Raw genomic sequence first — 15,109 nt, 5'->3', positions numbered from 1 at the left:
TTTATAAATAGTATTATTGATATTATCACTAGTATTCCAAATTATTCTCTCTCTTATGACACCTTTGTCAGTCCCCCTAATATTCAATATCCGGAGTTCTCAACTTAAGAAGTCCCTAACTGAATTAAAGATAATTCTGAGAAATATGAAGAATGTCGGAGGCGGAGAAAATGGAATTTCAAAAAAGGTTTTGTGTGATGTATGTAGTGTGGCTGGAAATCGACTTTTAAATACAGTAAATACATCAAGCGGAGTATTTCCAGAGGCTTGGAAAGTGTCAACAATAATCCCTGTACTAAAAGTACCAAATATTATTTCCCACAATGAGTTTAGACCAATAAATACCGTGGAGGTTTATGAGAAATTGTTAGAAATTGCTGTAAAAGAACAACTACAAGAATACTGTGATTCTAACGATATTTTCGTGATAAATCAATCAGGTTTTTGTGAGCGTCACTCATGTGAATCTGCTGTAATTAATACATGCGATACATTCTTGAAAGAACTGGATAACGGCAACTTTATTCTGGCTGTGTTTCTCGATTTTAAGAGAGCATTCGAGACTGTAAATAGAGCTAATCTGTTAAAAAAATTGGAAAAGATGGGTATTAAACATAAAGTTTTAATGTGGTTTAAATCTTACTTACAAAACAGGTCACAAAAAGTCAAGTTTAAAAACAGTGTGTCAGAATTACTAATAAACGAATATGGAGTACCTCAGAGAACTGTTTTAGGTCCCCTGTTATTTCTGTTATATATTAATGATATCGTCAATGTTATAATTGGTTGTAAAATAGAGCTTTTTGCTGACGACACTATGATTTATTTAATCGGGAGGGATCTAAATGAAATGCAAATAATTCTTAATAATGATTTATCTAATTTATTTAAATGGCTTTGCAATAATATCGAAATTTTGTTTATTTGGAAAAAAGAGCGAATTAATGCACATCAATGTGACAGATATTAACATTGTGGTAAATAATGAAAAGATAGAATATGAGAGTCAAATTAAATACTTGGGAGTAATATTTGACTGTAACTTAAATGTTTATGCACACGCTGATTACATAACTAGAAAATTTTCCAGAAAAATTGGTTTCATTGCAAGAGTAGGAAAACAATTATCAATGGCTACAAAACTATTATTGTATAATAGCATTGCAGCTCCGCATCTTGAATTTTGCTCAACAATTTTATACAATTTACCAAACTTTAAAATTGAACAGTTGCAGCTTGTACAGAACAGAGCAATGAGAACTATTTTGAAAAGCAATAGATATACACCAATCGTAATGATGCATAATGTCCTGAATATTTTGTCTGTTAAGCAAAAAATTATGTTTAGCATTTATGTTTTTTTGTATAAAGTTAAAAGTAATATGTTACCATCATATATTTGTAAGAAGGTAAAGTTTTTTAGAGATGTTCATCATTATCAAACTCGAAACTGTAACAATTTCATACTGATCGATAGGTGTAACTCTAACCAGATGTTAAATTCTGTCCTACAGAGAGGCTTACAAGATTTTAATAGATTACAGCATAGAGAACAATAGAACTTAATGGAACAAGCATAAGAGACTGTGATTCAGTAAATAATTTTAAAAGGCTGGTTAGGGCACATATATTGTCCTAGGATTTTTGTTACCTTTGCCTAATTGTTTTTTTTTTATTTTCATTTTGTTTTTTTTTCTAGTATGTTGTTTATGATCACTATTTTAGTTTAACAATTATTTTAAGTTTAATTTTAGTATGTGACTTGAATTATTATAGTAAATATATGTGCAGATAAATATTGTAGTGAAGTGAGAACAATGATGAGGTGTTTGTGGGTGGCAGAAGAGCTGTGTTTGCTATCCATGGAACAACCGGGATACTGAAAAAGTATTCATGGATTAACCGGGATTTGACATGGTCTCTCCAAAAAAACCAGGACACCCTGTATTCGGTCTAGTTCACTAGCCCATAGGTAATTAACCTCATGACCGAGATTCACCTATTGGCGTAACATTTTATGGTTATTTGCGAGCACTGCAAATTTTGATTACATGAATTGTTTTGTTTAGATCCATATGTTAATAGTAACCTCAAGTGCATATGTATATTATATTTTTTACGCAATAAGCGTATCTGTTTTTTGAAGGCGGTAGACAATGGTACAGTGAAAACATCTTGTCGGACTTGCATTGTCTTATTTATTTAATGTAACACGACGTTTCGGTTGGTAAGTATCTCTAACCGTTATCAAGTGTAAACTGACAGCAAACTACTATTCTATAGGCTTATATACTAGATGTGTGCAGCGATGTGAAAGGGTGGGGGGAGGGGGGGGGGGGAAGTCATCCGTGAAAAGAGTTGGGGGGAGGGGGGGGGGGCACGCGTCTCTCTAGATCCTACACTGTCCTGAGAGTAGAGGCTTCCAGATGTTGGGTATATCGACGCTTGGCTGGCTGAAGATCCTCTGATTCTGTGAAATGAAAGCTGCCTCTACGAACTTCCTCTTCCGCCAGTGCTGTTCCTTGTGCAGAATCTTGGCTTCTGACCAATGGATATTGTGTCCATTATGCCACGCGTGCTCTGCTATTCCGGATTTGGAAACCTCTCCTCTTTGGGTCCAGCTGCGATGTTCCTTCACTCTGATTTCTAGGGGGCGCTTCGTTTCACCTATGTATGAGTCACCGCACTCACATGGGATCCGGTAGACGCAATTTTTGGTATCCACCATGCCATCTGGTTTGGTCTTTGATACCACGCTTCTGATAGTGGTGCTAGATCTAAAGGCAGTTCTAATATTGTACTTGCTGGCAATGCGTCGGATTTGTTCCGATGTACCCCTAATGTAAGGTATGGGTAGAAGTCTGGTTGTCGTGGTGGCCTCGTCTCTGATTTGATTTGGACGCGTCTTTTGGATGGTCCTACTTATTAGCTTCTTTGGATATCCATTCTGTTATAGGTCTTTGTAGATGGTATCCACTTCAGTCTTGAGATCCTCGTCGTTTCTACAGATGGTTCGAGCTCTATTGTAGAGGGATCTTATGATGCCTACTTTGGTGGTTGCAGGATGGTTGGACTCATAGTGCAGATACTGGCCCGTGTGTGTTGGTTTTCTATAAACTGAAGTTCTTAGATTTCGGCCGACCTTTTTAACGAGGACATCTAGGAAAGGTAGAGCTGAGTCCTTTTCTGTCTCCATCGTGAACTTGATTGTTGGTCTGAAACTGTTGAGGTGAAGCAGAAAATCCTGAAGTGCTTTTTCCTCTTTGTCCCAGATGATGAAGGTGTCGTCCACATATCGAAGCCAGAGCTTGGGTTTGCAACGGGAGGCATCTATTGCATGTTCCTCGAACCATTCCATGAAGATGTTTGCTATTACTGGGGAAAGAGATGAACCCATCGGAAGTCCTTCGTCTTGGGCGTAGAATCTATCCTTGACCTGAAAGTAAGAATTACGAAGACAGATCTCCAAAAGTTCCATCACTTCGTCCAGAGGCAGTGTGGTCCGAGTTGAGAAAGCTGCATCCTTGCTTAGTTTGTCTCGGATGATGTAAAGAGACTCTCCTATAGGTACATTGGTGTAGAGACTTTCGACATCAAAACTCACCAATCTGTCATTGGTCTCGACTTCGATCCCTCCAAGAAGGTCTACAAAGTGGGCAGAGTTTCGCACGAAAGACACTGCATTTCCCTGGATCGGTCTAATGATCTCCAAAAGGAATTTCGAGAGTTCTGATGTCGGCGAATTTCTAGAGCTCGTGATGGGCCGCAGAGGCATTTGCTCCTTATGAATCTTGGGTAGTCCGTATAGGTGTGGAGGTTTGCTGTAATGTGGTGTCAGCCTAAAGCGTACCGCATCCGACAATGTTGAGGAGTACTTTTTAAGTGCTCTGTAAATTCGACCTTCTATGGTTGTCGTCGGATCCTTAGATAGTAGCCTGTATTCGCCTTTGTTTAAAACTTCCTCAACCTTGTTTTCGTAGATTTCCAGGTCCATAATCACAGTTGCATTGCCCTTATCTGCAGGAAGAATTTTGATGTTCTTTTCACTTCTGAGGTTCCTGAGAGCTGTTTCCTCTTCTTTGCTGATGTTCTGCGAAGGTTTCTGTTTTTTTAAGTGAGTCTAGAGCAACCCTTACCTCGCGTCGAAATTCATCGGCCTCAGGACGTGGTAGGTGGATTGATTCTACTGAAGACACTATGTCTATAAAGGATGGTTTTGAGGATATGGCGAAGTTTAGTCCTCTGTTTAACACCTTTTGTTCAGCATCGGTAAGGGTTCTTTTTGACACATTAATGATGGTGGCGGGGAGGTTAGAGGTTGGTGCAGCTGGACCCAAAGAGGAGAGGTTTCCAAATCCGGAATAGCAGAGCACGCGTGGCATAATGGACACAATATCCATTGGTCAGAAGCCAAGATTCTGCACAAGGAACAGCACTGGCGGAAGAGGAAGTTCGTAGAGACAGCTTTCATTTCACAGAATCAGAGGATCTTCAGCCAGCCAAGCGTCGATATACCCAACATCTGGAAGCCTCTACTCTCAGGACAGTGTAGGATCTAGAGAGACGCGTGCCCCCCCCCCCCCCCCCCAAATCTTTTCACGGATGACTTCCCCCCCCTCCCCCCACCCTTTCACATCGCTGCACACATTTAGTATATAAGCCTATAGAATAGTAGTTTGCTGTCAGTTTACACTTGATAACGGTTGGAGATACTTACCAACCGAAACGTCGTGTTACATTAAATAAATAAGACAATGCAAGTCCGACAAGATGTTTTCAATAAGCGTATATTGATTAATTTATAAGGGTATATTAATAATTAATAATATTATTGTAAAGTTAGTAAGAGGGTTATGTATGTGATAATTTTTAATAACTTCTGAACCAGTTTTGGTGGCCGGGTGCTTAGGTCGCCGACATGGCAATGTTTAGACGGTCCGGAATATTGCGGTATTCCGTGGATTAACCGGGATGCTGCTGGTCCTGGTAAAACCAGGGCGTTGCAAGTGTCGAGGATCGGGATGCCCAGCATTTGATATTTATTGCTTACTTATACATGTACTCTTGCTGACTAAATATATTGTTGAATTAGGTTTATGAACATTATTATTAATATGATGTATTTTTATTAGTTTTTTTGGGAAATTTGTTGTTTTTGTATGTAGCTATTAATGCTAAATAAAGATTTTTATTATTATTATTAAACAGAATCGCGCTGATAAAATCCACATTTCTATTATTTATTTTACATAACCATCTCCAAAAACAAAGTCTTGCCTCGGGATCGTCGGGTAAAAGACCCTGTACTTTTTGAAGATGAAATGGGTAAAGTTGTTGACTCCATAAAATATTATGTGCCTCGGTTATCCAAATATTTCTCACCCCTTCAGCCAAAACCCTAGTACTAATGTTTGGTAATTCTTCGACAATTCTTAAAACTTCTTCATTTTGCCCTGGTTGAACCGCACGAGGTCAGCCGCAATTACCCTTCCGTCTCGCTGAAATTTCCAGCGTTCAGCGTTGATTGAGAATATGGGAATACCATTATTCAAACAACGCTTCCAGTCTCCCTTAGGCGATTAATCAAATTTAAAAAATATTTTCTTTTGGGATCAAATCGGTTTGCGAATGTCTGGGCATAGCTTCTAGAGGCTAAACTAGCATTGGAGTTACATTTTCTTAGTTGAGAATTGACATGTATTTACCGTTTACCATAATATTTAAAACTTACTAAACATCAAAACCATATCTGCCATTTCGGAAAAGGGTAAATTGGTTGGTCTATGAGCCATTATGGATTTTATAAGTTGTAAGAAAACACACCAAATACAAATATGTAATTAAAAAATGTATATTTATGTCAGAAGTTATTGAGAAGCTTAATAACAGGGTCAGAAGCGTTTAAATTTGTCACTTTGACAGTACGTAAAAAGTCACTGGAGCCCGAGGTCAGCCAATTTGTTTAGAAAGAAGTATCCAGATTTTAAAATTAAGATATCTAATAAGCGAATTCTCAGGCCGACATTTACTAGGAATACTTTTTTTACAAGAAAAGATTGCATAATTAGATTTTTTTAGTAGAACTTTATTATACAGGACCACAAAAAAATTTGGTCTTTTTAACACATGCAATATACCGCAGGTAGCGCCCTCTGCAAGGTATAGCGAATCCGTGAACGGATTTCAATTTCTCGTTCCAAAAAACCCTCTTAAATAAATTTTAATTTATTATCTTATGAAACACTCGACTTACTTCAAAAAAACGATTTTATATTTCTCATTTTGACGACCTGTATATTGAATACCGAGCGCCCGATTTTAATGGCATAACGAAAGTCGCATTATTTTGGTTCACGCTATATGTTTCCCTTTTCCGGACACCCTGTATATATTGTTCTTTTTTCTCAATGCAATTTTATTAATATTCGTAAAAAAAATTAAATGTACCTACACTTTATGATATAATACCTGCCATAATTTATTATTTCAAGCTAAAGTGATGAAATATATATCAGCCCAAAAAATATAGCCGATAATTGTATAATTCTTATCATCTTATAAATCTCATGAATCTTATATTTAATCAATATATTAATCCTAAACTTACCTGTAAAGTTAAAAATGTTATTAATATAAAATAGGAGATTATAATCAGGTAAACTTCATTCATTGTCGGTTTTGAAACCACACTGAGTAGAACTGAAACGGAAAAAAAAAAGTTTTATGAAATTTTCATATTTTTAAGATATCTAATAAATAAACGATTATTTACTCTGATATACTTTTTTTTTCAAATCATCACATTCTATATCTTCTTGGCTTTTTAGATAAAACAAATGAAATTTCGTATATTATATATATTTAGGTTATAAAAGAGTACATGATTGTTATAAAATACAACTCATTTAATAATTTTTTTCTGTGGTAGAATTTAAAAAATGTTACACCAATATATTCGGAAAAATATTGTGAGGTATGCCAAAAATACGTCTTTAAAACATACTAATATATCTAAAAATAAAATAAACTTTTTTTTTGAGATATCATTTTTTTTTTTTGTAAACGTAGCTGCTTGTCCCAGGTCAATGTTTGGGCGTACGCTTAACACCACAGCTCTTTTAAATCGCTTTAGAAAACGTCTTAAGATAACATTATATTTACATCTTCTCTTTTATGTTATTTCGAAACTGCTCATACTTATAAGAATAAATGGCATAAAAGAATATAAAAAATTATCACACAAAATTTTAAATATGGATAATTTCATGTACAAATTTTCACTTTAACAATTTCAATTATTTAGTGTCTATATCGTATTACTAAGTTCTTAAGTCATAAATTCTAATTTAACTGAACTATAAATATTTAATTATTTGAATACGCATAAGCTACTTACCGCCATAAATTGCAATACAACAAGCCGATGTGCACATAAGTACTACTAAATAATTTAGTTGGGTTGAGTCTTCATTTATAGAGTGGAATTTCTCGTGCCTGGGTAACATCATAAAATCCGCAGCAGCCAGAAGTAAAAAACCAATACAAAGTAAAAGGAGAAGTGATATCAGATTTGTCATGTTGCTTTGGTTCATTTTCAGAAAATATCTTTGGTATAACATCTCTACCTAAAACAAATATCATATTCTGAAACTAACTGTTTAGTTATAACGCAAATCAAACATATTTAAAATGAGTTAAAATAAAAATAAAAAATTAAAAATTCATTAACTGTCGGCCTTATATATAAAAATTACTATATACTACCGTTTGCAGGTCTTGTAAACATTAACGAGTGTTGTTCCTTTAATAAAAAGGTTTTAAGTATTATAAGAACATAATATAAACTTAAATAACCATTTTACGCTCAAATTACTCTAATGTAAGTGAATACTGATTGTTTTTCTTGATCTTACATAATTAATTTGGCCTAAAATTATAGTATAAACATTGTCGTAAGTACCGTAGTTTTTATCCGGTTTTTTTGTTTTAGTAGGCTGTTGTTGAGCTTTAACTAGCGAAAAGCGGTGTTGCTTAAAGCGGTCTGTCACTCAAATCGGATAATTGTTCAATTTGTAAAGATTAAATTTTCTTGTTACCAACAAATCTACAAAGTGTTTGTTTTGCAAAATGAGTTGTCATAAAATGTGTGCCATAATAAAGAATACTGTTTCAAAAGCGGTAATTGAATATATTTGTGGTAAAAATTTATTCTTAAAATTTAGTAGTTAAAAAAAAAATATAGAGAAGGGTTAGTCGTTGTAAAGCCCACTCAAGATACGAGCTTAAGCAAACAATAAGTGTAATAAAACAGCAGCTAAATCTGGGGAAACTCAGATAAATAGGAAGCAGAAAGATTGAAGGCACATCCAGAACTGAAAATTAAACAAAAAAAAGGTACAAATGGTACAAAAGCTTGAAGGGTACAGAATATAGAATTTCGTAGCGTCGACAAGGCTCTTGTTGCTGATAAATTTCCACTTCTTCGTATTGACGATATCTTAGATTTGTTTGGAAAAGCTCAGAGGTTTTCAGTGGTTGTCTTTATGTGTCAATTTAATCAAATTTCTTTAAATGAAATATCAAGAGAAATTTCTTTTAGCATTGACATGGGTTGTTTTACGTTTAAAAGACTCCCGTTTGGATTAATATTTAGGTCCACAAAAATTTCATTTTTGTCAGAAAAAAAAGTAATGTTATATATTCATCAATATCATGAATGATCAATATCTAAAAAACTTGATTATGATAATACAAAAACACAAATATATAATGAAAATATTCCCAAAATTGAAATTTTTGAGACCTATTTGTACGGAGCAAATTTTGTCTCAGCTAGAAAAAATGGTTGGTAATTGTAAGTTTTCAAAAATTAAATTATATATGGAGATAAAATATTTGCACAGTGCACCATTAATACACAAGAAAAAGTTAATAAAAAGTATTACAATTTATCAAGAAAATAAAGAACAAAGAAACGAATTAATCGAAATTGTGAACAAAAACATATAAAGTCCTCTTATAGATATTATGTCTCGCAATGTTGTAAACTTTTGTAATAAATGTCATAAGTGTCAAATAAATAAAGCAGCCGCAAGACAACTAGAGCCATTAGTGTTAATGCTGGGCCCATTTCAAAAATCAAATTAAGGCTATTATTAGGCTATCAAATTAAGGCTTATGCTGTAACTATGCAATGTGAATTAACTAAATACGTTATTATACAACCAATAGCCGACAGAAACTCAATCAGTTTATAATAATTCGAAGGAAAATTGCTTCTACATGTGAGTTTAATGAAACTGACGTATTAATCCGAGATAGATGGGTGTGGGTATTAAGAATAGCAAAATGATGGAAAGACTTTAACAGGAATCATCAGACTCTGAGCTTTCTAAAGCAATAAAGATATGTAGGCCAGTAAAAGCTAGTGCTGCTACTCAAAAAGAAATTTCTTAGGCACAAGGCTAAGCTGTACACTCTGTTAAACTTAAAACTTAAACTTTAAACTCTCTTAAACATAGGGCAAAAAAATCTAAGGGTACATATCAAAAAAGTTCAAAATCTAAGTATGGTGAGCAATCTTAGAATAAAGCTGGGCGAACAGTTGAATAATAAGTCACATTAAGTGACATTTCTGACACAAGTTCTGAAAGTGAAAAAATAAAACAAAAATTAAATATTGTTACAACATTTAAAAATTAATACTGGAAGCCATGTTAAAATCTTGACTTACAGAGTTTAAATTGTTAGTTATAAAGATTAGTGACATTTTAAAATGCTCCTCAATATTGCTTTCAAATGGCAAATTATTCGTCTCTGTGGTTCTCTGTGAAAATTTCTAATTTCTAAAAGTGGGGTTAAAAAAAAAGTAGTAATAAAATATAACGTGACTTAAATAGACATATAATGCAAACTGCTCCACATGAGTTAAAGATATCAGTGTTTTCTTTGGGAAAAAAATATATAGAAATTCTACATTTTTTTCTATTGCTAAAAAGGAAAATTTTAATTAATATAGTTTTAATAAGTAGTACAGCATCCATGTGAATCAATAACAGCTTAGCAACGTTTCTGCATGCTGTCAATCAGCATGTCTGGAAGAATTTCATTCCAAACTTATGATAAAACGGTTGAAGCTCAGCTATTGTTTTAACAGCGGGTCTGTGTTCATTTAGCCTTCGCTGCCACATGTCCCAAACGTGGTCTGGAGATAATGAAGGGAGTAAAAGATAGAGAATTCCATTCAGTTTACCGCATCAATTCACATAGGTCGTCGATTTCTAGGTGTTGTAAGTAGGGCCCATACTCTCTGACTAACCGAAAGTCTGGCATATCGGACGGGTCTCTTGCCCGCTGTAACCTTTGCTGCATGTGGTCTTGAGTTAGTGGAACCTGCCTTAAAAGATGTAAATTTCTTAATTTCACACCATTTAATCGCCGCCTCAGAATTTCAATTGAAATACTTCTTCCTGTAGCATTAAAAGGGCGCCGCGAAGGTTGTCTACACGTGGATAATGGCTCTCTCCATGCACTGTATAAGAAATCTATCTTGTGCGACTTTGGTTTTCCTAGGACCACAATGTTTAAAAAGCTTTAGTATTGTAGTTTTAGTATTTAGTAATTGTTAAATATAATTAAAAAATATAACTTAACAAATTAATATCTTATTGACAAAAATTGCCAAAAGTGTAATGGTCCATATTATTGTGTCTTTAATCCGATTGAATTAGTTTAGGGTAAATTAAAAAAAAACAGCTTCGAAAATGCAATACTTCAGTGACATTCAGTGCGGTAGCTATTGACAACATACGCCAAGCTTTTGTAAAATTCAAAAGTGATGTATGGAAAAATTAGGTAGAACACGAAAATGAATATACGGTTTGACCAACCACACCCCAAAACAATAATTCCGCCTGACGATGACCATTCTAGTTCTGATGAAAGTCTTTTAAAATATTAAATATTGATAAATATATATGTAAGTATTTTATAATAATATAATAGCTGATTTTTTAAACCATATATCTGAAAAATGATCTCTATTTTAAAAATACCTGATTATTTGGATTCCTAACCTAAAATATTGTATAACATTAAAACCATAAATCATGTAAGCTTTACAACAATACATTTTTATAGTATCAATTATAAATTTGTTAAACCAAAAACAGATCTAGAACTGATAAAAATTTTGGATCAAAGCATTAAAATTTATTTAAGTTAAGTTTGTTAGTAAATCTATTTTAAAAAAGACTGAATTGAAAATATTAAGATTTTTTAAGATTTATCCAGTCACTTTATAACAACGGCACGGCACGCCTCTGACGGCGGCAGAGTTTAGTATAGTTTTTTGCTATCGCTTTATATTTGGCTCCTTCAAGCAAGAATAAAAGGACTAAACCCCTAAATCAATACCCCCTTTATTATTAGAACGTATTACCTATATTTGCTCCATGTGATATTCTAATAAGTAGAAAATTGAGAACAACCTTTCCACGCAGTCTACTTAAACCCAAATTCAGCATAAAAGATATCAAAAAAAAAAAAAAAATAGGAATGCAAGCAGATGCAACATAAACTGAACTATGACCACCATGCTAAAAAACTGTTTTGCCAAATTATCCAAAATGATAAGATATTAATTCAACAAGGCCTTCGTGATTGGAAGCCACATCATTTTCAAGGGTGATTATAAAGACTCATCAATCTCTATTGGAACCAAACAAACGGGTGAATATAGAAGAAACCGCATTGACCTAAGACGCTTAAGGGAAAGAAAAGTGAAACAGAAAGAAAGACCTGAAGAAAATATTCCCAATAAAGTTCCAAAATAATATTGTGGAAACAGAGATTTCAGCGAGACTTGTTGCACATGCTTTACCCCCAGATCTTTCTATAAACTCTATGGACAATAACATTTCTAAAACAAGAAGTGATCGGGTAATTAGACTTCCTGAAAAACTAGACAATAGCCTGTGCTTTTATACATTTGTTATTCTAAATATATAGACTTTGGTATTAACCTTCTTTATGTATCTAACTTAAAATAAATAAATAATACTAGGTAAACCTCTGCCTTTTCATTTATTCTCGCTACCTAATCAAAGTATCAAGTAATATTACAGGTTGATTTAAATATTTTAGATATTGTATGAATAACCAATGAGGGATAACCGAAATTAGATCCCTGGTCCTTATAGTGTTCTCAAGGTTAATGGTGTTAATTACGATGTTAAAAATAAGGCGGACAATTGATCGTAAAAAAGAATCCCTTAAAACGTCATACACATGTTTTTTTTGTTTATTGTACTAATGAATTAGAAGTGCTAGAATAATTAAAGTGCCAGTGTAAAACAGCAAGACATAATTATAGATCATTAGTGTAAGGAAATGCGGAAATATGATATGTTAGAAAATCCATGCCGAGTAATCGTAAGTAAGACCCTAAGAAAAGTGGGGGAGAGGTTTTACTGGGTCAATAGCAAGGCAAGGGACTTAAGGGATTAGTGCAGGAAATGAAAACGTTGTATATGGGGCGCTATAAAATTGACGTTTAATAATTGTCCAGTTGTAAAATACAAACATATTTTCATTAAAAAAATGCATCCTTAATAGTACTAGACAGGTTTCTTAGTACTATATGGGCAGTTAGTATTTAAGTCCTATATTTGTTTAAAAATGTACTGACAATACTAAATTAATTCGGTGGATTTCAACGGATTTTGTTTTTTTTTTCGTTTAGTTTTTTCATAATTTGTATCCAATTTATTACTTGCGGATTCTGCTCTAATTAGAATAACAATTTTTTTAAAGGAGGAAGCTTCTTTTTCATTGTAAAAAATATGAAAACGTATGATAATCAAAATGTAAATTTCAAAAATATAGTAATAAGTAATTTTTTTACTTTTTTAATGGGTTTAAGCAGAATGCAATAAAAAATTTTATTAAATAATTTACTTAATTTTAAATTTGTAACACCAGATTATTCCCAAAAAAGATATTCCTAAGATAAATAAATAAATTATTTTTAACGATAAATTAGTTTTACTTTTTATATATCACTTTTATATTTTTTAATATGTACTGATTTAGGTAACATGTTGAATATACAAATCTATTGTATTGGTTTGTTATATTGTTTGTTGTGTCATTGCACTATTGTCGAAATTAAAAGCGGTATTTATTCGCCATTGGCTGTTTATATTCCTCCCGAAAGGGCTGAAATAATCAAAGAGTGTCACTGCAGCAATTTAGCCACAGAGGCAGAGATTTATTTTCAGTCACCTTTGACGACAGACCCATTCCTTATGCAAAAAATATTCATATCTGACAAATTTTGAGAAATGCGTTTGCCTCAATGACTGCAATAAATGCCATAATCTGTATCTGGAACTCCAGAGGGTGGTGCGAACAGTGCACTTAGGCTTTAGTAGGAAGGCATCTGTTAAAGAAGCAACCCATTATGGATATCTGTTAAAGGACACCAGGAGTACCAGAACTTTCTCTCACCTCGTCATCTAGTCCAACGTCTTTATGTTTGCATGCGCTATATAATAGACTGCATAATTTCATTTTAAAAAGATGGCTTTTTAATTGACAATGACCAGTAAGGATGCCTGTTACAAGACGTAATTTCCCTTTATTTAGAGACAATTTTCGGATTGCGTCTAGTCTATTAGCGTCGCTGAGAGGCAAATTGCAGCCTAGTATCATTCCAACGCTTTTTAAAAAGCGTGTGAGAGTATGATGTTAATAGTTCTCTAATATTCGACATTGTTAAACCCACAAAGAACTCCGGGGCTACTGCTTGACAAAAGCGGCGGCCCTCTTGACAAGAGAGTCGGCAGCATGATTTCCCTTGATGTGCTTCTGCTTCTTAATCCACCTAGCTCCCAACTTTTGAAAAAAGTTTTTACGAGGGTGTGATTATTTGTTCCACTAGTTCTGACATGAGTTGTGGTCTTGACAGCGCAAGAACTGCCTGTCTGCCGCCTGTGTGATATAATCACCATTTTATCAGTAACGTTGGTACTGATTAGTTGTTCTGCGGCCAGGATTATGGCATAGTACTTAATTTTAGCATTGTGTTTAAATTGGAGGTCTTTGAAGTATACGCCATAACCCAAACCTGTTTTATTTTTGGCACCGTCCGAATGGATATTAGTATATACCCCCTATATGTATTTCACGCTTGATGCCTATGTATTTTATGTTGATTGCGTAGGATTTGTATCTCAGTCTTTTTTAGAGTTAATGGATAGGAAATATTCCGCCCATCATTTCTCTATAATTTAAAGAGCCACTGGCAATGGTTCGAAAGCTGTTTGCCTAAATTTAACAAGTTATCTGGATAGGCAATTATGTGGTGGTATTCAATATTCAGGCGGATGATGCGGCTATCCAGAATCATGTTTCACAGTAGAGGTAAAAGCACTGACTAGATTACTGAGTGTAGGGCTAAGTCTGTTTGTCTCTCTGGAGTTTATGTACGTTTAAGGATGCTAGGCTAATAGGGTGATAAATGCGATACTAAATAAAAGCAGTGTGTCAAAAGAGTTCAGAAAGAAGCCTTTCAACGGTTCTTTCGGGGAGGGGTGAATGCTGTGTCACTAGAATAGGACCAAACACGATCCAACACAAATGTTGGATAGAAATTGGGTATTTCAGATTAAACCGTTTCCAAAATTTCAAAGATCATGTTTAAAAAATGATTTAAATATTCCAAAACTCATGAGATATTTCCTGATGATCAATGGCGAAAAATGGAATTTTGTCCTTTTGAAAAAAGCTAATATCAATGAACGTTTTTTTAAAAAAACAATATCTTTACAGATCCAGCACATTTTCTTTGATATGTTGTCAAACACCAGCCTTCGATTGTACGTTAGGGCATAGGAAAATGAGCCTAGAGAGTTATGAAGATCGTACCAGTATCCTCAAAAATTAATTTTTGGAAGAGGTATTATATTGGTGTGGTTAGAGTGACAGAATTTTTAACAAGTTTTTTCACAATCGCCCTATTAATGGGACTACTGATTAGGAGTGATATTAGATGGCCGTCGATATAAGATCTCCTAATTTGTCTCTAAATGACTTTTTTTGTGAAGTT

General features: G+C 34.0%; 1 protein-coding gene across 3 annotated transcripts in view; it reads right to left on the bottom strand.

The window, feature by feature from the left end:
- The window catches only part of LOC126745931 (adenylate cyclase type 5), a 652,711-nt gene that overhangs the window by 294,336 nt on the left and 343,266 nt on the right, over positions 1-15,109 (bottom strand). For all 3 annotated transcript variants that reach the window (XM_050453997.1, XM_050453996.1, XM_050453998.1), the window contains 2 exons: positions 7,397-7,625; positions 6,608-6,699 (listed from right to left, as the gene is read on the bottom strand). In XM_050453997.1, the coding sequence (XP_050309954.1) occupies positions 6,608-6,699; positions 7,397-7,625 (321 nt within the window). The remainder of the gene's footprint in view (positions 1-6,607; positions 6,700-7,396; positions 7,626-15,109) is intronic.

The sequence above is a fragment of the Anthonomus grandis genome, chromosome 16 (genome assembly GCF_022605725.1).
Source record: "Anthonomus grandis grandis chromosome 16, icAntGran1.3, whole genome shotgun sequence".
Classification (NCBI taxonomy): domain Eukaryota; kingdom Metazoa; phylum Arthropoda; class Insecta; order Coleoptera; family Curculionidae; genus Anthonomus; species Anthonomus grandis.
Note: the sequence above shows the minus strand (reverse complement) of the source record. Positions and strands in the feature narration are given on the sequence as shown.